Raw genomic sequence first — 21901 nt, forward strand, 5'->3', positions numbered from 1 at the left:
GACTGTGGAGCCTGAGAAATCCCATAGCTCTGTTGTCTACAAGATGGAGAACCTCTTGACATTATTGTCAACCTCTCATGTCACTTCCAGCTGGCTCTGCCCTCATCATTCCATTAAACTGTTACCTCTTGGTTGTAAGTCTAATGAGTCTTCTCAGTCTTTCTCATATGTTACTTTATCAGTAGCACTGAACTTTTCTTTTTTTTTTGAGACGGTCTTACTCTGACGCCCAGCCTGGAGTACAGTGGCAGGATCTTGGCTCAGTGCAACCTCCGCCTCCCAGGTTCGAGCGACTCTCCTGCCTCAGCCTCCCAAGTAGCTGGGACTATAGGCATGCACCACCACGCCCAGCTAATTTTTGTATTTTTAGTAGAGACAGAGTTTCACCATGTTGGCTAGGCTGGTCTTGAACTCCTGACCTCAAGTGACCCACCCATCTCAGCCTCCCAAAGTGCTGGGATTATAGGCATGAGCCACCATGCCCAGCCTGAGACAGGGTCTTGCTCTGTTTCCCAGGCTGGAGTGCATTGGCATGATTGCAGCTCACTGCAGCCTCCACTTCCTGGGCTCAAGCAATCCTCCCATCTCAGTGTCCTGAGTAGCTGCGATTACAGGTGTGTGCCACCCTGCCTGACTAATTTTTAATTTTTTTTGTAGAGACAGGATCTCACTGTGATGCCCAGGCTGGTCTCAAACTCCTGGCTCAAGTGATCCTCCCAAAGTGCTAGGATTACAGGTGTGAGCCAAGGCACCTGTCCACTGAATATTCTTGACCACAGACTTATCTTGAAACACTTTCTCTGGTTTCTGTCTTTTCATACTCCTAGTTTTCTTTCCACTACTCAGTTGCTCCTGATTTCTTCTCTGTATTCCCCTTGCCCTTAAAACTTTTCCTTAGGGATCTCTCTTAGACCCTGTCCCATCTCTTGCCATTTCGTAATACTTCCTGGGTGACCTTATTTACTGCTGTAACTTCAAATACCAGTTACATGCTTATATGCTGATGACTACCAAGCCCTAATCATGCTGCCTTACCGGGTATCTCCCTGTATAGTCCTGCAGGTTCATTAAATTTAACATGTTAAATTGGAACAAATCCAAAACTTCTCTGTGATCCCTATCTCAGTGAAGGCATTAGTTATCCACCCTGTTGTTCCAGCTGGAAATCTGAGTGTTGCCCTTGTCCTTTCTCTCTCACTTTCATTCTTTCTGTCTCACTTCACATCTAATCAGTCATCAAATCTAGTCCTTTCAGCCTTCTCACTCACTACTGAATCCTGTGTATTTGTTTAATGCCTTTTTTATTTGTATGGCAGCTGCAAATGTAGTCCGTTTGTGTGTCTTTTCCAGTAGCAAGAACCCATGTTACTGTCTTTTTCTTCAAGGAGAGATATATTTCTCTTAGATTAGATTATAGATTTAAGATGGAGAGTTATTAGTTATTGCGTTTTTGATTTTCTTATGCTTTTCAATGGTTTTTCAGAGTGCTGTGCTTTAGTAGATATTGAGTAATTGTTTTGAGTTGAAAGGATTTGAAACTGTTTAAAAGGTAGCTTAATTTTAAAAACTTTTATATATCTTAAGTCTGATTAAGAAAGATTAAGAAATAAGTATGTTGCCGGGCACGGTGGCTCACGCCTGTAATCCTAGCACTTTGGGAGGCCGAGGCAGGCGGATCACGAGGTCAGGAGTTCGAGAGCAGCCTGACCAACATGGTGAAACCCCATCTCTACTACAAATAGAAAAAGTAGCCAGGCATGGTGGCACACACGCACCTGTAATCCCAGCTACTCGGGAGGCTGAGGCAAGAGAATCACTTGAACCCAGCAGGTGGAGGTTGTAGCGAGCCAAGATCACACCACTGCTTTCCAGCCTGGACGACAGAGCGAGACTCCCATCTCAAAAAAGAAATATGTATGTTATAGTAATGGAGGTTAAAGAATTGAAGCAGTTATTATTAAGATATTTAAGAGAAAATGAGTATCAAACTAAACACAATATGATAAAGCCACTTGGCAAAGTTTAATCAGTTATTTTTATAGACTATCAGCTTCCACTACTAATCCCAATTAAATGTTAACAAGTTTAAAAGATCAGAAATATACCCAGTTTCTTGAGCAGTGAAGTTTTTGGAGGACTGAAGAAGAAATTAACTTTCTCATAGCTTATTTTTTAGTGTATTAGTCTGTTTTGGACCATCACTTCTATTTTATAGAACACAAAATAGTATAATATAATCAGATATGTGGTATGTTCCCACTTCAGTAGCTAGATTTTATTCATATTAACAGACACACATTAAAAATATTCTATAAAAATTTGCACATTTTATTTTATTTACAGTTTTTAGAGATGGGGTGGGTCTCCTTATGTTGCCCAGGCTGGTCTCAAACTCCTGGACTCAAGGAATTGTCCCACCTTGGCCTCCCAAATGTTGAGATTACAGGCATGAGGCACTACACCAGGCCCTGAAAATTCATACATTTTAGATAGGAATAAAGCATGAGACTTAGAGGTACTGTATAGTAACTCAATTATAAGACAGTATAAGAAAACAAAGTGTGAACCAGATGTTCAGTCACGGAGCACTTTTTATGCTGACCACCAGATGGCACAGTTGTTCCACACCAGCTGGTTGCCTTCAATAGTGGCTATTTCTTGGGATACATGGAAAAGGGGAAGAATGAGGGAGGGACATTGCAACCAGCTGTTCCAAAGAATAGGATGTTTTCAAGTTGGTTCTTTGTAACCTGGAGACAGCTGTTTTATATAATAAAGACAGGCCAGTAGTTTACTTATTTGAATTTCTGGTTCTTTTGAAACTGACTTTATGCTACTACCAAATAAACCATGTCAATATCCTTATAGTTTTGTTTTTTTTCAGAAAGCTAACTCTTTAGATATATGAGTCAACAAAATATTAATAACATTAGAAAATTAAACAGAACATTACTATGATGTGAAATATGAAGATATACTTAGAGCCAGGTGCAGTGGCTCATACCTGTAATCCCAGCACTTTGGGAGGCTGAGGCAGGCTGTTCACTTGAGGCTAGGAGTTTGAGACCAGCCTGGCCAACATGGCGAAACCTCATCTCTACTAAAAATACAAAAATTAGCTGGGCATGGTAGCGGGTGCCTGTAGTCCCAGCTACTTGGCAGGCAGAGGCAGAAGAATCGCGTGAGCCCCAGAGGCAAAGGTTGCAGTGAGCTGAGATCACGCCACTGCACTCCAGCCTAGGCAAAAGAGCGAGACTCTGTCGCAATTAAAAAAAAAAATACACGTGGGATCTTTTTAGCAATTGATGTTACTGAAATTGTACACTTTTAAAAATTTGTGGCTCATGCCTGTAATCCCAACACTTTGGGAAGCCAAAGTGGAAAGATCACTTGATCCCAGGAGTTTGAGGGCAGCCTAGGCAACATAGTGAGACCTCCATCCCCACAAAAAAAAAAAATTAAAAATTAACTGGGCATGGTCGTATTTTCGTATACTTGCAGCTACTCAGATGCTGAGGTAGGAGGGCCACTTGAGCTGTTAAATGACTGATATGGATAATTAGATATGACCAAAATGGGGAGTAACTTCAGTAATATGAGAGTAGTGACTAAATAAAGATGATGTATTTTATTTATTGCTTTGAAATAAAAATTTTGTTTTTCTCAGGTATAGATAAGTATATATAGGTTTTAAGAAAGTTTTGCCCCATAGTTCACATACATTTGAAGAATATATACAGTCTTAAAACCAGAGGAATTGAACTGTAATTCAGTTGTGATATTTTTTATTACATGCTAATGGCTATGACTTGACATTTATGTAGTAATGAAAGCTTGGTGTAGAGAACCTAGATTAAGGAGTAATTCCCAAAATGGTGAATTATGAAATATCTTGGCACTTTGAGAAAATATTTAGGTTGTATACTACCTCAAACCTGTTATGGATTGCTGCAGAATGTAAGCAAATATTCAGATTATAGAGCAACTGGACAGAATGGAGAAAGAGTAAGTTTTTCTGTTTTTTTGTTTTTGTTTTTGTTTATGATGGAGTCTCACTCTGCCACCCGGGTTGGAGTGCAGTGGTGCAGTCTTGGCTCACTGTGACCTCTGCCTCCCAAGTTCAAGCGATTCTTCTGCCTCAGCCTCACAAACTGGGATTACAGGCGCGTGCCACCACGCCTGGCAAATGTTTTGTATTTTTAGTTGAGACGGGGTTTCACCATGTTGGCCAGGCTGGTCTCAAACTCCTGACCTCAGATGATCTACCTGCCCCGGCCTCCAAAAGTGCTGGGATTACAGGCGTGAGCTACCATGCCCAGCCAAGAATAAGTTTTTCGGGAAGCTGAGCTGTGTACTGAGTACCTAAAACAGAGGAGGAACTCTTTAGGGAATTTTTTTGAGACAGAGTCTGGGGCATTGGTTTTCAATGGTCCCAAAGGGCTGCTTAAGCCTGAAGCCTGGGGAAGATAGGGGAGCCAAACAAAAAATATAGCTTTCTGCTTTTCTAAGCAATGCTTCTCAAAATAACTGAAATAAATAACTTGATTGTGACCTGGGCCGGAAGTATAAGAACTCTAGCAGAAACCCAAGTGGTTGTATTTCTAGAGAAGAATTCTTTCCTCAAGTTGTGGGCTTTATTTATTATTCTTATGTATTATACGTATTTAATAAAGAGAGACAGGGTCGCATTATGTTGCCCAGGCTGGTTTCGAACTCCTGGGCTGAAGTGATCCTCCTATCTTGATCTCCCAAAGTGTTGGGATTACATGCGTGAGCCACTGCACTCAGCCCTTTTTTTTTTTTTTTTCCGAGACGGAGTCTCACTCTGTTGCCCAGGCTGGAGTGCAGTGGTGAGATCTCAGCTCAGTGCAACCTCCACCTCCTGGGTTCAAGTGATTCTCCTGCCTCAGCCTCCCAGGTAGCTGGGACTACAAGCACACACCACCACGCCTGGCTAATTTTTGTATTTTTAGTAGAGATGGCATTTCGCCATGTTGACCAGGCTGGTCTCAAACTCCTGACTTCAAGTGTTCCTCCTGCCTTGGCCTCCCAAAGTGCTGGGATTACAGGTTGGAGCCACTGTGCCCAACCACCCCATTTATAATATAATACTTATAGTATATTTGTTTTATCTTTATGTAATTTTATATTTGTATAATGATTTTACATTTGGAATATTTATAATAATATATAATTTATGAGGTATTGTACTTGTTTTGAGGAAATTGATGAAGTCCTATAGATGTGAAATTTGGGAGATTAAATGCCTCTGTTGACCTGTACATTTTACTTCTGAATAAAATTTGAGGCATTTATAGAGCATATATGTATCTGCAGCTATTTTGAAAATTGTACCATTATCTTCCTGGGATTTCTTCTAATTTTTACTAACTTTGGCTTTTTTGTTTTGAAACAGTGATCACATGGAAAATGTGTATGGCTATTTAATGAAGTATACCAACCTTGTCACTGGGTGGCAATACAGGTAAGTGTGATTATTTGTGTCACATCAGTCTCTCCTAAGAGACCAGAAATAGGGCCCGATAATTTTATATTTTGATATTACTTTAGACAGACATAGCTGAGAAACCTTTTAGAGAAGGATTTCCCACAGTTTCTGAAAGTTTGGTGACTTCTTCTTAGAGGGTGGGAAAAGTTGACATCTGTCCAAATAGCAGCCTCTAAATGCCTCAGATGTTACTATTAAATGAGGATTAGAATCACCTGTTCACCTGGCTTGGGCATTTTATACTTGCAGAAGTTAGGTTCTTAGGGGAAGAGAAATAGGGGTTTGGAGGCAGAAAACACATTTGTGTTAGGTTCCCATCTTGTGCCAGATTCACAGCTTCACTGGGATCTTGGAGAGGTTAAGTAACCAGCCAAGGGTCACACAAGCTGTCAAGAAGCAGGAAAACCAGCTATCTCAAATACTTTGTAGAATTGGTAGTTGTGGGGCAGGCATATTAAACGGGATCAAATTGTCTACCAAGTTCTATTATAGAACAGGCTAACGTAGAATGCCAGACTTCTCCAAACCCAAACATGAATTTTTTTTTTTTTTTTTGAGACGGAGTCTCGCTCTGTCACCCAGCTGGAGTGCAGTGGCATGATCTCAGCTCACTGCAACCTCTGCCTCTGGGGTTCAAGTGATTCTCCTGTCTCAGCCTCCTGAGTAGCTGGAATTACAGGCATGAGCCACCACAGCCAGCTAATGTTTGTATTTTTAGTAGAGACAGGGTTTCACCATGTTGGTCAGGCTGGTCTCAAATTCCTAACCTCAGGTGATCTACCCGTCTTGGCCTCCCAAAGTGCAGGGATCACAGGTGTGAGCCACCACGCCTGGCCACCCAACATGAATTTTAAAAGTTTAAAACTTTTTAGAGTTACTTTTTATTTTATATTTATTAATTAATTAATTATTTTTGAGACAGGGTCTTGCTCTGTTGCCCAGGCTGGAGTATAGTGGCATGATCTCAGCTCACTGTAACCTCTACCTCGGGCTGAAATCATCCTCCTGCCCCAGCCTCCTAAGTAGCTAGAACTACAGGCATGCACCACCACACCCAGCTAATTTATGTATTTTTTTTTATAAAGACAGGGTTTTGCCATGTTGGCCAGACTGGTCTCAAACTCCTGGATTCAAGTGATCTCAACTCATCCAGCCCTTTTTAGAGTTACTTTTTTTTTTTTTTTTTGAGATGGAGTCTCACTCTGTCACCTAGGCTGCAGTGTAGTGGTGTGATCTCAGCTCACCGCAACCTCTGCCTCCAGGGTTCATGTGATTCTCCTGTCTCAGCCTCCCAAATAGCTGGGATTGCAGGTGCACGCCACCTCGCCCAGCTAGTTTTTTGTATTTTAGTAGAGACGGGGTTTCACCGTGTTGCCCAGCCTGGTCTCAAACTCCTGAGCTCAGGCAGTCCACCCGCCTTGGCTTCCCAAAGTGCTGGGATTACAGGTGTGTGCCACCGCGTCCAGCCTAGCGTTCCTTTTTAAAAAGGGCCAGATGAGGTGACTCACGCCTGTAATCCAAGCACTTTGGGAGGCCGAGGCGGGCGGATCGCCTGAGGTCAGGAGTTCGAGATCAGTCTGACCAACATGGCAAAACTCCATCTCTACGAAAAATACAAAAATTAGCTGGGCATGGTGGTGGGCGCCTGTAATCCCAGGTACTTGGGAGCTGAGGCACGACAATCGCTTGAACCTGGAAGGCAGAGGTTGCAGTGAGCCAAGGGGGCGCCACTGCACTCCAGCCTGGGCAACAGAGCATGACTCCATCTCAAAAAAAAAAAAAAAATTATTACACTACTTAAATCGGAATTTCTGAAATGTATTTTTGAAAGTAGTTAATCTAGAACCAAATCAGAATTTTTTTTCCAAAGTGTATTAGTATTTCATCAAATTCTTTCCTAGAGTGTATCAGCATTTCATCATTTAGTTTCAAGGTCCTTATGTTTCAGCATCTCCAATTGCAGCTTTTTCATTTTTAAACAGGAGAAGTAATCTTTATTTTTGACTTATTTAATGATACATTCACAAAATCTTTTTTACCCTGTTATTCTTGTTGTACATTTCACTGATTAAATCTTAAATCACAGTGCATATCTTGCCTAGTATATCTTGCCTTAACCTCAGAGCTCCTATTTTGATTTATTTCCGGTGAATTTTAAATAAAAATTTTCACTACCATTTGTCCTTTGGCAGTTTACCCTCTGTTAATGAATTCTGGGGAAAAATCTGTCTCTGAAAGGATACGGTATCTTTGCTTCCTTTCGTGCATTAACTGATAGGCCTCTTACTTAATAAATGCCTCTCCCTCAGCTGAAGGGTTTATATCGTTTATTAAACTCATTCAACTTTTTTTTTTTTTTTTTTGAGACGGAGTTTTGCTCTTTTTGCCCAGGCTGGAGTGCAGTGGCTCGATCTCAGTGTACTGCAACCCCTACCTCCCAGATTCAAGCAATTTTCCTGCCTCAGCCTCCTGAGTAGCTGGGATTACAGGCATGCACCACCATGCCTGGCTAATTTTGTATTTTTAGTAGAGATGGGGTTTCACCACGTTGGCCAGGCTGATCTCGAACTCCTGACCTCAGGTGATCCGCTTGCCTCTGCCTTCCAAAGTGCTGGGATTACAGGTGTGAGCCACTGAGCCCGGCCTAACTGATTCAATTTTTAGTAGTCTTCACTGCTAGAAAATTCAGTGTAGTGTTTCCAGGTGCCTCTTGAAATGCTTTTAAATTTTATTTTTAAGAGCAAAACCCTGAAATGTGTAAGTGATTGAAGTTTGCTTTGCTTTAGTTTGCTGAGGGAAAATGTTTACAAATTATGGATTTAAAAAAATCATTACAGGTTTTTTGTTTTAAACAATGAAGCTGGGCTGTTGGAGTACTTTGTGAATGAACAGTCTAGAAATCAGAAACCTAGAGGAACTTTGCAGCTTGCAGGAGCTGTAATATCACCCAGTGATGAGGATTCTCACACCTTCACTGTAAACGCTGCCAGTGGGGAACAATATAAACTCAGAGGTATGACCAAAATATGAGAATTAATACTGTGATTTTCTCTTTTTTTGAGAAGTTGGTGTCTTACCTGCTTTCATGTGGGCTTTGGAAATAGAAACTACTGTCATCAGTGATGTAAATACAGTATTCTGAACCTTGGAACTGCTTTGAGAATTTATGAAATCTTTTGTAATAACTGTTTTCAAGTGGGACAATGTATGTTCGTTTAGGGCTGGCCCCTCTAAAAAACTGTGTAGATGAAACTCTGATTACTGAAAATCTAGAAACATAGACTTTAAATGATATTTTTTATGTATTTCACCCCTTTACTTGGTTTAGTTTACATGCCCTTTTTGCAGTTTTCAGTAACTAATGTACATTATTGGGATTTATTATAATGTCATTCATTAAAATAACGTATAACTTCTGTTAAGATAAATTTAATTTGTGTAGAAGTTTTTTATTTAATAAATACACAAAGTATCATGGTAATCCTAAGTGAGCGTGCTCCTGCAGATCTGAAAGTATTGATTATACATCAAATAATTAAGGGGTTATTTCTTTAAATAAGAACCTATTTTTATGAGTTACAACATGTCGGTCTCTCATCCTCACCTCACTGCATGTAATTTATCCTTTTAATGAAGTAACTACATCCAGGTACTGTGTTCCCTAACAAGGTTGGTGCTTTGGCCTCTTTCCTGCCTCCCTCCAGTCAGGGAAGTTTGCTGTAGTGAGAGTAAGTCCAGTATCTGCTTTTCAGTGATCTGATCTTCATACTGTAGGCGATTAATTGTGTTCCAAAATAAATAAATATAAAATAACTTTTACATTCTTTTAACAGCTACAGATGCAAAAGAGCGACAGCACTGGGTTAGCAGACTTCAGATATGTACGCAACATCATACGGAAGCTATTGGAAAGGTATGTAGATTTATACACAATATTAACACACAAAAATGAGGAAGGAATATTTTTTATTTTTTGCCTTTTAAAATTGAGATACTATTCACATACTGTAAAATTCACCCTTTTAAAGTATATACGTATAATGCTGTGGTTTTTAGTATATTCACAAGGTGGTTCAACCATTGTAACCTTCTTTTTTTGTTTTTGAGACGGAGTCTCTCTCTGTGGCCCAGGCTAGAGTGCAGTAGTGCAATCTTGTCTCACTGCAACCTCCGCCTCCCGGGTTCAAGTGATTTTCCTGTCTCGGCCTCCCAAGTAGCTGGGACTACAGGCATACACCACCACACCCAGCTTATTTTTGTACTTTTAGTAAAGACAGGTTTCTTTACTAAAAAAGTTGTTTCTTTACTAAAAATCTTGGCCAGGCTGGCCTCAAACTCCTGACCTCAAGTGATCTGCCCACCTTGGCTTCCCAAAGTGCTGGAATTACAGGTGTGAGCCACCGCACCCGGCCGCATTGCAGCTTTCTAATTTTAGAACATTGTCATCCCTCTCACAAAAAAAAAAAAAAAAAAAAAAAATCCGGAGCCACTAGCAGTCACTCCCTGTTCTCTCCTTCCCAATCCCCTAGCAAACTCTATTTTCTATTCCATGGATTTGTCTATTCTGGGCATTTTATGTAAATTGAACCATATAATATGGGATTTGTTGTATCTGGTGTCTTTCATTGTTTTTAAGGTTCATCCATGTTGTTGCATGTATCAGTACTTTATTCCTTTATTCCTTAAGACTGAGTAATATTGTATAGATATACTACTTTTTTTATCCATCAATTGGTGGACATTGGGTTAATTTTCATTTTATAGGCATTATGAATAATGCTTCCATGAACACTTTCAAGTTTTCATAATGAAAACATTCATTATTTTAATGAATGGCATTATAAGTGTTCAAGTTTTTATGTGAACATATGATTTCATTTCTCTAGGGTCTGGGAGCAGAATTGCTGGATCATGTGATAGTTCTGTTTAACTTTTTGAGGAACTGCCAAACTGTTTTCCAAAGCGGCCACACTTTTTTACATTCCCATCAACAATATATGAGAGTTCTAATTTCTGTACATCCTTGCCAACACTTGTTATTGTCCTTTAAAAAAATTATTATGGTTATCTTAGTGGATATGAAGTGGAATCTTATTGTGGTTTTGATTTCATTTTAGTAATGACTAATCATGTTGAGCACCTTTTCATGTGCTTATTGGTTAGTCATTTCTATATCTTCTTTGGAGTGTTTTTAAAAATATTTTTCAAGGTGAAAGGAGAATCTCATTACTTGAAATCTGAGGTTAGAGATGTCTAAAAAGTAATATATGGGCAGCATATTTAAAGGATTTCATACCTAGGTGATAACTTGTCTTTTACTATTTTTTTTTAATCATTCTTCCTGGTGGTTTCCCCTAGAAGTGAATTTTTAAAAACTGTTTGTAATTTCGGCCTAAAACCTAGTCTTCAGGAAATCCAACACAACAGCTTTTCTCATACTGCAAGGTTCTAGTCATTGTCAGCAAGAAAGTACTAGTTCGTATCAAAGGATACTTGGCATGTTACATTAGGAAATGTATTATATTGCTGAGTGCATTTTTTGTGTTAATCATGGTGTTTAAGGCCGGGCGCAGTGGCTCACGCCTATAATCCCAGCACTTCGGGAAGCTGAGGTGGGCAGATCACCTGAGATCAGGAGTTCAAGACCAGCCTGGCCAGCATGGCAAAAGCCTGTCTCTACTAAACTTATAAAAATTAGCTGGGCATGGTGGTGCATGCCTGTAATCCCAGCTACTCAGGAGGCTAAGGCAGGGGAATCGCATGAATCTGTGAAGCGGAGGTTGCAGTGAGCCGAGATCATGCCACTGCACTCCAGCCTGGGCGACAGAGTGAGACTCAGTCTCAAAAAGAAAAAAGAAAAATTCATGGTGTTTAAAAATCTGAAATTAGAAACTTTTTGTTATTATAATACTTATAAAATGTGAAAGAATATTTTTTGACAGCACAAAGCTGGAAAATAATTTTCTAAATAAATTATCAGTTTACTTTGGGATACGTAAAATGCTTAAACTTTGAGTATCTCAGATTTTATCATCTTTGGAAAGTTCTTATAGTCAATTCTGAAGTTAATTTAATTTTAAACGCTGCTCATTTGTAAATCTTAAGTGTATGGTAGTTTGATGGTTAGAAATCCTAAATTAAAGAAGAAAACAAAGGAATGATTTTCTTTGTCTAACAGAATAATCCTCCTCTGAAGTCACGGAGCTTCTCACTTGCATCTAGTGGTAATTCTCCTATATCGCAGAGGAGACCAAGTCAAAATGCCATTTCTTTTTTTAATGTTGGACATTCCAAACTGCAATCAGTGAGCAAAAGAACTAATTTACCTCCAGACCATCTTGTGGAAGTCAGAGAAGTAAGTATGAATTAAAGTCAAGTTAAAATGCACAAAGTGATCTTACCTGCTTGGTTTTGTCACAAAAAAACTTAGAAATACTGTTTGTGTCTTCAAGGGCCTTCATTGTTTCCCATCTAGTATGCTGAGATAATTTTTAAGTCATAAATATTCCCTGAATATATAGAGTGTCCTAAGTTTCCTCATGTCTGTCACGTACTAGGTACATGGCCATTTTTCAAAAGTCAGTATCTTTCAATTCTCAAGTAAAAGTATAGACTCCTTTTATGTAAATTTTATGATCAAAAGGGTAATTAAGCCTAGTGGGAAGGCTATATAGCCAAACAAGTGATTCTTTTAAAAAACAAACTGATAGGCCGGGCGCGGTGGCTCACGCTTGTAATCCCAGCACTTTGGGAAGCTGAGGCGGGCGGATCACGAGGTCAGGAGATCGAGACCACGGTGAAACCCCGTCTCTACTAAAAATACAAAAAAATTAGCCGGGCGTGGTGGCGGGCGCCTGTAGTCCCAGCTACTCGGAGAGGCTGAGGCAGGAGAATGGCGTGAACCCGGGAGGCGGAGCTTGCAGTGAGCCGAGATTGCGCCACTGCACTCCAGCCTGGGTGACAGAGCGAGACTCCGTCTCAAAAAAAAAAACAAACAAAAAACAAACTGATATAGGCCAGGCATGATGGCTCAAGCCTGTAATCTCAGCACTTTGGGAAGCCAAGGTGGGAGGATTGCTGGAGCCCAAGAGTTTGAGACCAGCCTGGGCAACAAAGCTAGACCCTGTCTCTAAAAAAAAAATTTTTTTTTTTTTTATTTTAGCTGGGGGTGGTGGTGTGCACCTGTAATACCAGCTAGTCCAGTGGCTGAGGTGGGAGAACTCCTTAAGCCTGGGAGTTTGAGGTTGCAGTGATTTATGATTGTGCCACAGCACTCCAGCCTGGGTAGCAGAGTGAAACCCTGTCTCAAAAAATAAAAAACAAACAGTGGTGGGGCGCGGTGTCTCATCCCTGTAATTCCAGCACTTTGGGAGGCTGAGACAGGAGGATCGCCTGAGCCCAGGAGTTTGAGACCAGCCTGGGCAACATAGTAAGACCTGTCTCTAAAACAAAACAAAACAAACAAAAAACTTTTATATATATAACTGATATATATATAGAAACTGATATATATATAGAACATTTCAAACATACAGAATCATTAAATCTTTGATGTTGCCTTATATCACCATTTCTTTCTTTTAAACTGTGTACCAAATAATTCTAGTTAATAAAACATGCAGTTTGTTAAGTTCTAAATATTAAGTTCCAAATATATGTATAGAACATATAGAATATATATATTACAGAACACAACAGAATTCTCATATCTGTTTCTGTATTCAATCTACTGTAGTATGTTGTTTTAGTTGAACTATAGGATGAAAATTTGGCCATTCACAGATAATGTGTTTGGAAAAAAGAGGAACATTGTAATAGCCTTTTTAGATAATTGTGGCTATTCTTTGTTTCTAGACCAAAACTTGACAACTGATGGTTTCTTAAATGTTAGATGCAGTGTGGAATCTAATACATATCGGTGAACTTTTTGTATTTTGTTACATGAAAATCCATTGGTCTGTCCTGCACTTTGAATGGATCTTTAACCTATCCATGATTTTGTAACACTATACATTCATTAGTCATTTTGGAGATATTAGTTTACAGAGTTATGAAGATCTTGCAAATATTGATCCATTTTATTATTATACAGTGAGTAAAATTCACATTTATTAACATCCCCAGTGTCATCAGAAAAGTATTGGGAAGCTGTCAGATATACCAGATAAGGTTGTCCAAAATTCTGATTTTCATTTTAAAGCTCAAATTTTGTAATTGGTAACAAATACTATCTTTTTTTTAATTGATAGCCTCATTTTATTCAATCTTGAGAAAATGTCTATCTCATTCCCCAAACCTGAATCTCCATAGTTTCTTTCTGTCATTCTTTCATATCTGAATAGTAGTCCATAGAAAAAAAAAAAAAACAGCTTATTCACCTTACAAGTCAGTCACAGAAGTGCTTTTTCTCTAGGCAACCTCTGTATATTGGTATGCAACAGAAGTGCTTTATATGTACTTCCCACTTTTTATATAGAGAATTTTTAAAATGTGTACTTGAGTCAAGATGTGGTAAATTTAATGATTTTTACTGCTTTACAAGGACATTCTTCAGTAAATTGGCTTTTTTTTTTTTCCTGTGAGTTCATGGCAGGTAAAGAATACAGTGACCACTAGTGGGTTTGGTGTCACTGCCTTTTCACTATCATTCCAGAAGTTTTACCCACCATTGCTTTTATGCCATTAATGCAGATGTCACCACAGTGAAAAAGGCAAATAACTTCTCTGAATTATTATTAAAATAGTTTGACTTCACAGACTCTCTGAAAGGAGTCTCACAGGGGTCTCTGCAGAGCACACTTTGAGAATTACTATTCTAGAATTATCCAGTTCCAAGAGGTTGTGATGCAAAGATATAAATTGGTGTGAGTTTGAAACAAATATTTTAATCAAATCTATGGGTAAATTTAGTGTTAGATTAGGTAGCAGTTTGTAAAAGCAGTTAACTCCTTTTTTTTTTTTTTTGAGATGGAGTTTTGCTCTTGTTGCCCAGGCTGGAGTGCAATGGCACGATTTCGGCTCACTGCAACTTCCGCCTCCCAGGTTCAAGCGATTCTCCTGCCTCACCCTCCCACGTGGCTGGGATTACAGGCATGCTGCAGGCATCCACCATGCCCAGCTAATTTTGTATTTTTTAAACAGAGACGAGGTTTCTGCATGTTGGCCAGGATGGTTTCAAACCCCAACTCAGGTGATCCACCCACCTCAGCCTCCCAAAGTGCTGGGATTACAGGCGTGAGCCACCGCACCTGGCCTAAAAGCAGTTAATTCTTGTGAGTAGTATCATATTGTCCTTGAAAATGAATTTATTACAAAAGCTTTACTTTATTAAAATCATCTGTTTCCTATTTACTGTTTCTTACTAGTACTACTTATCAGTTCCCTTCCTTTTCAGTCCATGCTTCGTGCTGGTACTATGCTATGCCCTGTGAGTAACTCAAATGACCAGTCGAGTAAGTGAGACAGAAACTTAAAACACAAGTGATTAAAATCACGGTTCTAATTTGGTTTTCAGACAAATTATATGCCAACTGAATGATATACTTCTATCACTACGATTGCTATTTCTAGCTACAAAACACAGGTTCACCAACTTTTCAGCTTTCTTGAAATTTTCTTTTTTTTTTAAAGGAACTGGTTTTACAGTGTCAAGGAACCATCACTAAAACAGTTTCACAAATCACTTTTCCATTTCTTTGACTATATTTGATTAGCTAATTTGTTTTGGAGAGAGCCATTACCAACTTTTAACATTTATGCTATAATTATATACTTTGTTTTAAAGCAGACTCTGCAAGTTATATATATATATACACACACACACACGCACTATATATACTATATATATCTTACTATAGATATATATCTTACTATATTTATATCTTGCAGTCTGCTTTGAAGTATGTGTGTGTATGTGTGTATATATATACACACACTTTATATAATATGTACATATTTTAGATAGATAGATAGATAGATAGATAGATAGATAGATAGATAGATATAATTAGTCCATATTCGCGCTGCTGATAAAGACATACCCGAGACTGGGTAATTCATACAGAAAAAGAGGTTGGATGGACTTACAGTTCCACATGGCTGGAGAGGCCTCAAAATCATGGTGGAAGGCAAGGAGAAGCAAGTCATGTCTTACATGGATGGCAGCAGGCAAAGAGAGAAAACTTGTGCAGAGGAACTCCTCTTATAAAACCATCAGATCTTGTGAGACTTATTCACTATCAGAAGAACAGCATGGGAAAGACCTGCACTGATGATTCAGTACCTCCCACTGGGTCCCTCCTACAACATGTGGGAATTCAAGATGAGATTTGGGTGGGGACAAAGCCAAACCATATCATTCTGCCCCTGGCCCCTCCCAAATCTCATCTCCTCACATTTCAAAACCAATCATGCCTTCCCAACAGTCCCCCCAAAGACTTAACTCATTTCAGCATTAACTCAGAAGTCCACAGTCCAAAGTCTCATCTGAGACAAGGCAAGTCCCTTCTGCCTCTGAGCCTGTAAAATAAAAAGCAAGTTAGCTACATCCTAGATATAATGGGGGTACAGGCACTGGATAAATACAGCCATTCCAAATGGGAGAAAAAGGCCAAAACAAAGGGGCTACAGGCCCCATGCAAGTCCGAAATCCAGTAGGGCAGTCTACTCTTAAAGCTCTAAAACGATCCCCTTTGACTCCATGTCTCACATCCAGGTCACGCTGATGCAAGAGGTGGGTTCCTATGGTCTTGGGCAGCTCCGCCCCTGTGGCTTTGCAGGGCACAGCCTCCCTCCTGGCTGCTTTCATGGGCTGGCATTGAGTGTCTGTGGCTTTTGCAGGCACATGGTACAAGCTGTCAGTGGATCTACCATTCTGAGTTTTGGAGGACAGCGGCCCTCTTCTCACAGCTCCACTCGGTGGTGCCCCAGTAGGGACTCTGTGTGGGGGCTCTGACCCCACATTTCCCTTCCACACTGCCCTAGCAGAGGTTCTCCATGACAGCCCCGCTCCTGCAGCAGACCTCTGCCTAGGCATCCAGGTGTTTCCATACATCCTCTGAAATCTAGGCAGAGGTTCCCAAACCCCAATTCTTGACTTCTGTGCACTAGCAGGCCCAACACCACATGGAAGCTACCAAGGCCTGAGGCACCTGAAGCCTCTGAGGCCACAAACGAGCTCTACATTGACTCCTTTCAGCCACGGCTGGAGCACCTGGGACACAGGGCACCAAGTCTCTAAGCTGCACACAGCATGGGGACCCTGGGCCCGGCCCATGAAACCACTTTTTTCTGCTAGGCCTCTGGGCCTATGATGAGAGGGGTTGCCATGAAGACTTCTGGCATGCCCTGGAGACATTTTCCCCATTGTCTTGGGGGTTAACATTTGGCTTCTAGTTACTTATGCAAATTTCTGCAGCCAGCTTGAATTTCTCCTCAGAAAATGAGGTTTTCTTTTCTATTGTGTCATCAGGCTGCAAATTTTCCAAACTTTTATGCTCTACCTCCCTTATAAAAATGAATGCCTTTAACAACACCCAAGTTACCTCTTGAATGCTTTGCTGCTTAGAAATTTCTTCCACCAGATACTTAAATCATCTCTCTCAAGTTCAAAGTTTCACAAATCTCTAGGGCAGGGGCAAAATGCCACCAGTCTTTTTGCTAAAACCTAACAAGAGTCACCTTTGCCCCAGTTCCCAACAAGTTCCTCAATTCCATCTGAGATCACCTCAGCCTGGACATTGTTGTCCATATTGCTATCAGCACTTTGGGCAAAGCCATTCAACAAGTCTCTAGGGAGTTCCAAACTTTCCCACATTTTCCTGTCTTCTTCTGAGCCCTCCATACTGTTCCAACCTCTGCCTGTTACCCAGTTCCAAAGTCGCTTCCACATTTTTGGGTATCTTTTCAGCAGCTCCCCACTTCTGGTACCAATTTACTGTATTAGTCCATATTCATGCTTCTGATAAAGACATACCCGAGACTGGATAATTTGTACCGAAAAAGAGGTTGGATGGACTTACAGTTCCACATGGCTGGAGAGGCCTCACAGTCATGGTGGAAGTCAAGGAGGAGCAAGTCACGTCTTACATGGATGGCAGCAGGCAAAGAGAGAGAACTTGTGCAGGGAAACTCCTCTTTATAAAACCATCAGATCTCATGAGACTTATTCACTATCATGAGAATAGCATGGGAAAGACCTTCCCCCATGATTCAGTTACCTCCCACTGGGTCTCTCCCACAACACACAAGATGAGATTGGGTGGGGACGCAACCAAACCATATCATATATGTACTGTTTTTTTGAGAGACAGTGTCTCATTGTTGCCAGGCTGGAGTGCATAGCTCACTGCAGCCTCGAACTCTTGAGCTCAAGTAGTCCTCCCACCTCAGCCTCTCAAGTAGCTGGGATTACAGGCCCACACACAGCTTATTTTTACTTTTTTTTTTTTTTTTTGCTAGGGATGGGGTCTTGCTGTGTTCCCCAGGATGGTCTTGAACTCCTGGCCTCAAGTGACCCTTCCACCCTGGCCTCCTAAAGATACAATTTTTTTTTTTTTTTTTTTCTAGCAAAGAACATTACTTTCTTAGACCACTTCTAACACTAATGCTAGCAGGTGGCTCTTTTGGGCTTTCTACACAAAGAAGCATACTATTTTCTCTTTCAAGTGTTTTTATATTGTGACTTCTGATTATGCTGTGAATGTCTTAAGATTCTTTTTCCTTTGTTAAACTTTTATTGGCTTATAACATACTGTAGAAAAGTACACAAATTATAAGTGTGCCTCTTGTAATTTCTGCATAACCACCACCTGGATCAAGAAGTTAAATGTTATGAGCACCCTAGGGCCACTTCTGTGCCCCTCATCACAACACCCTTCCTCACTGTCCTGACTTCTAACACCATAGATTTATTTTGCCTATTTTTGATACTTCTAAAACTGGAATCATATAGTATGTACCCCTTCGGGTATGGCTGCTTTTCAGTTCACTGTATGTGTTTGAGATTCACTTAGGATGTTGAGTGTAACCGTTCCTTTTCATTGCTATATAATATTCACTGTATGCTTATGCTGTAATATTTTTTATCCATTCTGGTGTTGATGGACATGAGTTGCTGAACATATGCATGTATATATCTCTTGGTTAGGTAGCTAAGAGTGTAATTGTTGGATCATAAATTGTATTTACTTATGTCTAGTAGATATTGCCACACTGTATTTCAGAGTGGTTCTACCTGTTCATAAGTTTAGATTAGTGGGAGTTGGTTCCTAAATTTGTATACAAAAACATGTATACACACACAAAGCACACTATATATGCATGTATAAATGTGTATATATTAATAGATACCATCATACCTACATTCAGTTCATCCTCTTATGAAACCTTTTTTTCTGGGACGGGTAAATGTTTGATCCTTAACTATGGTACATGTTTTCAGGGACTATTCCATATATAACACTGATTTGCTTAGTAGGATCATTTTGTACACTCTTTCACTTTCCCCCAATGAGCTGTATTAGAAATCACCTGGGCTGGGTGCAATGGCTCACACTTGTAATCCCAGCACTTTGGGAGGCCACAGTGGGTGGATCGCTTGAGCCCAGGAGTTTGAGACCAGCTTGGGCATCATGGCAAAACTCTGTCTCTACTAAAAAAATATACAAAAAATTAGCCAGGCATGGTGGCACACACCTGTATTTCCAGCTACCTGGGAGGCTGAGGTGAGAGCCTCAGAGCCTGGGAAGTCAAGGCTGCAGTGAGCCATGACTGCACCACTGCATTCCAGCCTAGGCAACAGAGTGAGACCCTATCTCAAAAAAAGAAAAAAAAAAAGTCACCTGGAACAGAGCCTCTGAAAGCTAAAAGAGTCTGTCCACTATATAGAGTTTCTATGTGAATTAAACTAGTGTCCAAAGGATGGTCCATTAGAGACCCTTCTGCTCACAACTGAAAGTCTTAAGCATCATAAATTCAGTTTCCCTCTAAAAAATTGGCTTGCTCATCAATCAGTTACCCTCAATGGGTTCTGTTAGGAAAGCTGGGCAATGCTCCTAATAAAAGCAGAGTGTATTAACATCTTTTAAACTGAAAAACTTGCATCCAGTACTTGGTCCAAAATCAGCATAACAGAACCAGAAAGTTTGGTTAGGAAAGAGGAAGCAGGAAAGCCATTATGTACTCATGGTAGGTTCAAATTGAGCCTGACCAAAGGTATAAGAAGTAAGTAGTTGAGAGCCCAGACTGGAACTTAATTTAACTTTGGAATGAAGTATTTGATTCTCCTGTTAAGGATCTTCTAGAATCTTTCTGATAACTCGATGGCTTAATACTACTCCTTTTTTTTTTTTTTCTTTTTGAGACATAGTCTCACTCTATCGCCCAGGCTGGAATGCAGTGGCACGATCTTGGCTCACTGCAAGCTCCGTCTCCCAGGTTCACGCCATTCTCCTGCCACAGCCTCCCAAGTAGGTGAGACTACAAGCGCCTGCCACCATGCCCGGCTAATTTTTTGTATTTTTGGTAGAGACAGGGTTTCACCGTGTTAGCCAGGATGGTCTCGATCTCCTGACCTCATGATCTGCCCGCCTCGGCCTCCCAAAGTGCTGGGATTACTCCTAATAAAAAGTGCCGGGTCTTTTAAGTTTTGTTGCTTCCAAAGAAAAATTGGAGCTGCCTTAGATAACAATCTTTTGCCCAATTGATAAGCACCATTAAATGTTCATTAAATGAAAATAGCCAAACTTTTAAAAAGCCTAATATGGCCTAATATGTCTTTTTTTTTTTTTTAGAAGGGGTTTTACTCTTTCGCCCAGGCTGTAGTTCAGTGGTGTGATCATGGCTCACTGCAGCCTCAACCTCCTGGGCTCAAGTGATCCTCCCACTTGAGCCTCCCAAGTAGCTGGGACTACAGGCATGTGCCACCATGCCTAACTAATTTTTAAAATTTTGTGTAGAGATGGGGTCTGCTATGTTGCCTAGGCCGGTCTTGAACTCCTGGGCTCAAGTTATCTTCCCACCTCAGCCTCCCAAAATGCCAGGATTACAGGTGTGAGCCACCATGCCTGGCCTAGTAGGTCTTTAAAAATGGCTCAGAAGCTGAATCTGGTAATTAAAATGGCAACTGTATGTATACATGTTTTACAGAAATCATGAGTAGGACCCACAGAACTGTTTTTTCCTTAGATGATGTCTCATGCTGAAGGACAACAAAGAGACTTAATTAGACGAATTGAATGCCTTCCTACTTCTGGCCATCTTAGTTCCTTGGACCAGGATCTCTTAATGCTCAAAGCTACTTCCATGGCAACTATGAACTGCTTAAATGACTGCTTTCATATTCTCCAGTTACAGCATGCATCACATCAGAAGGGCTCATTGCCTTCAGGTAAGTTGTCGATTAAAGGTAGGGCTTCACAATGAAGGCCAACACATAGAAAGGACTGCATTTGTTGTAATTCTAATTTCAGAAAATCTTAATTTAAAAAAAGGAAAAGAAAACCAGAGCCTGTTGGTTTTTAATTATCATGCTGATGTTATACAAATTCTTAATGATTGTGTCATTTTTTTGAATCTAAAATGATTTTAGGACTGATGTCTAATATCACTGAACATTCCTGAAGATACCTCAAGCTCAACATGTCAAAAACTGAACTCAAAATGTGTATTTCCTATATTTCTGTTAAAATTGGTGGCATCACTGTCCATCTGTTCTTCCAGTTGACCAAAGTAGAAACCTTGACATTATTTTTTGAGTTTTGGCTTAGTCCACTGTCATTATTTTCAAGTATATAAAAGTCTATCCGTCACTTTTCAGTTTGAAAAATAATGTGTAGCTAGGCAAGGTGGCTCATGCCTGTAATCTCAGCTACTTGGGAGGCTGAGGCAGGAGGATCCCTGGAGCCCAGGAGTCCAAGGCTGCAGTAAGCTATGACCCCACCACCACACTCTAGCCTGGGTGACAGAATAAGACCCCATTAAAAAAAAAGTGTATATGGACATATATATATATGTGTATATATATATATATCCACTATTTGAGAACACCTATTTGTTGAAATTAATTGTGCTAGGGAAATGTTATTGCACGGGACTACAAAAAATGAGTCTTTCTATAAATAAGTTGCTCATCACATTGTATGAGCAATAACTTAATAATGCTAGTGATGATAGTAACTTAATACCTTACATCTCATTGTTCTCTTATTTAACTAATTCACCTTACTTATAAAAGAAAGGTATTTTAGAAAGGTAGAGTCTCTGCTCAGGAGACAGTTTTCCTTAGTCAGATGGATATAGGATGGACCTCATCCTCACGTGTGCCTAAATTCAACAATTCCGACCAACAAACTGTTTTTAATGGCAATTGTAGATGGTAGGTTAGGGCAATAT

General features: G+C 40.1%; 1 protein-coding gene across 2 annotated transcripts in view; it reads left to right on the top strand.

Annotated features, from left to right (window-relative positions):
- OSBPL11 (oxysterol binding protein like 11) overlaps nucleotides 1–21901 on the top strand; it is a 187775-nt gene that overhangs the window by 127665 nt on the left and 38209 nt on the right. For both annotated transcript variants that reach the window (XM_032149933.2, XM_032149931.2), the window contains 5 exons: nucleotides 5417–5485; nucleotides 8347–8522; nucleotides 9343–9422; nucleotides 11688–11864; nucleotides 20696–20897. In XM_032149933.2, coding sequence (XP_032005824.1) covers nucleotides 5424–5485; nucleotides 8347–8522; nucleotides 9343–9422; nucleotides 11688–11864; nucleotides 20696–20897 — 697 coding nt within the window. In that variant the 5' untranslated portion in view covers nucleotides 5417–5423. The remainder of the gene's footprint in view (nucleotides 1–5416; nucleotides 5486–8346; nucleotides 8523–9342; nucleotides 9423–11687; nucleotides 11865–20695; nucleotides 20898–21901) is intronic.

This window comes from Hylobates moloch, unplaced genomic scaffold (genome assembly GCF_009828535.3).
Source record: "Hylobates moloch isolate HMO894 unplaced genomic scaffold, HMol_V3 SCAFFOLD_4, whole genome shotgun sequence".
In the NCBI taxonomy this organism is placed as follows: domain Eukaryota; kingdom Metazoa; phylum Chordata; class Mammalia; order Primates; family Hylobatidae; genus Hylobates; species Hylobates moloch.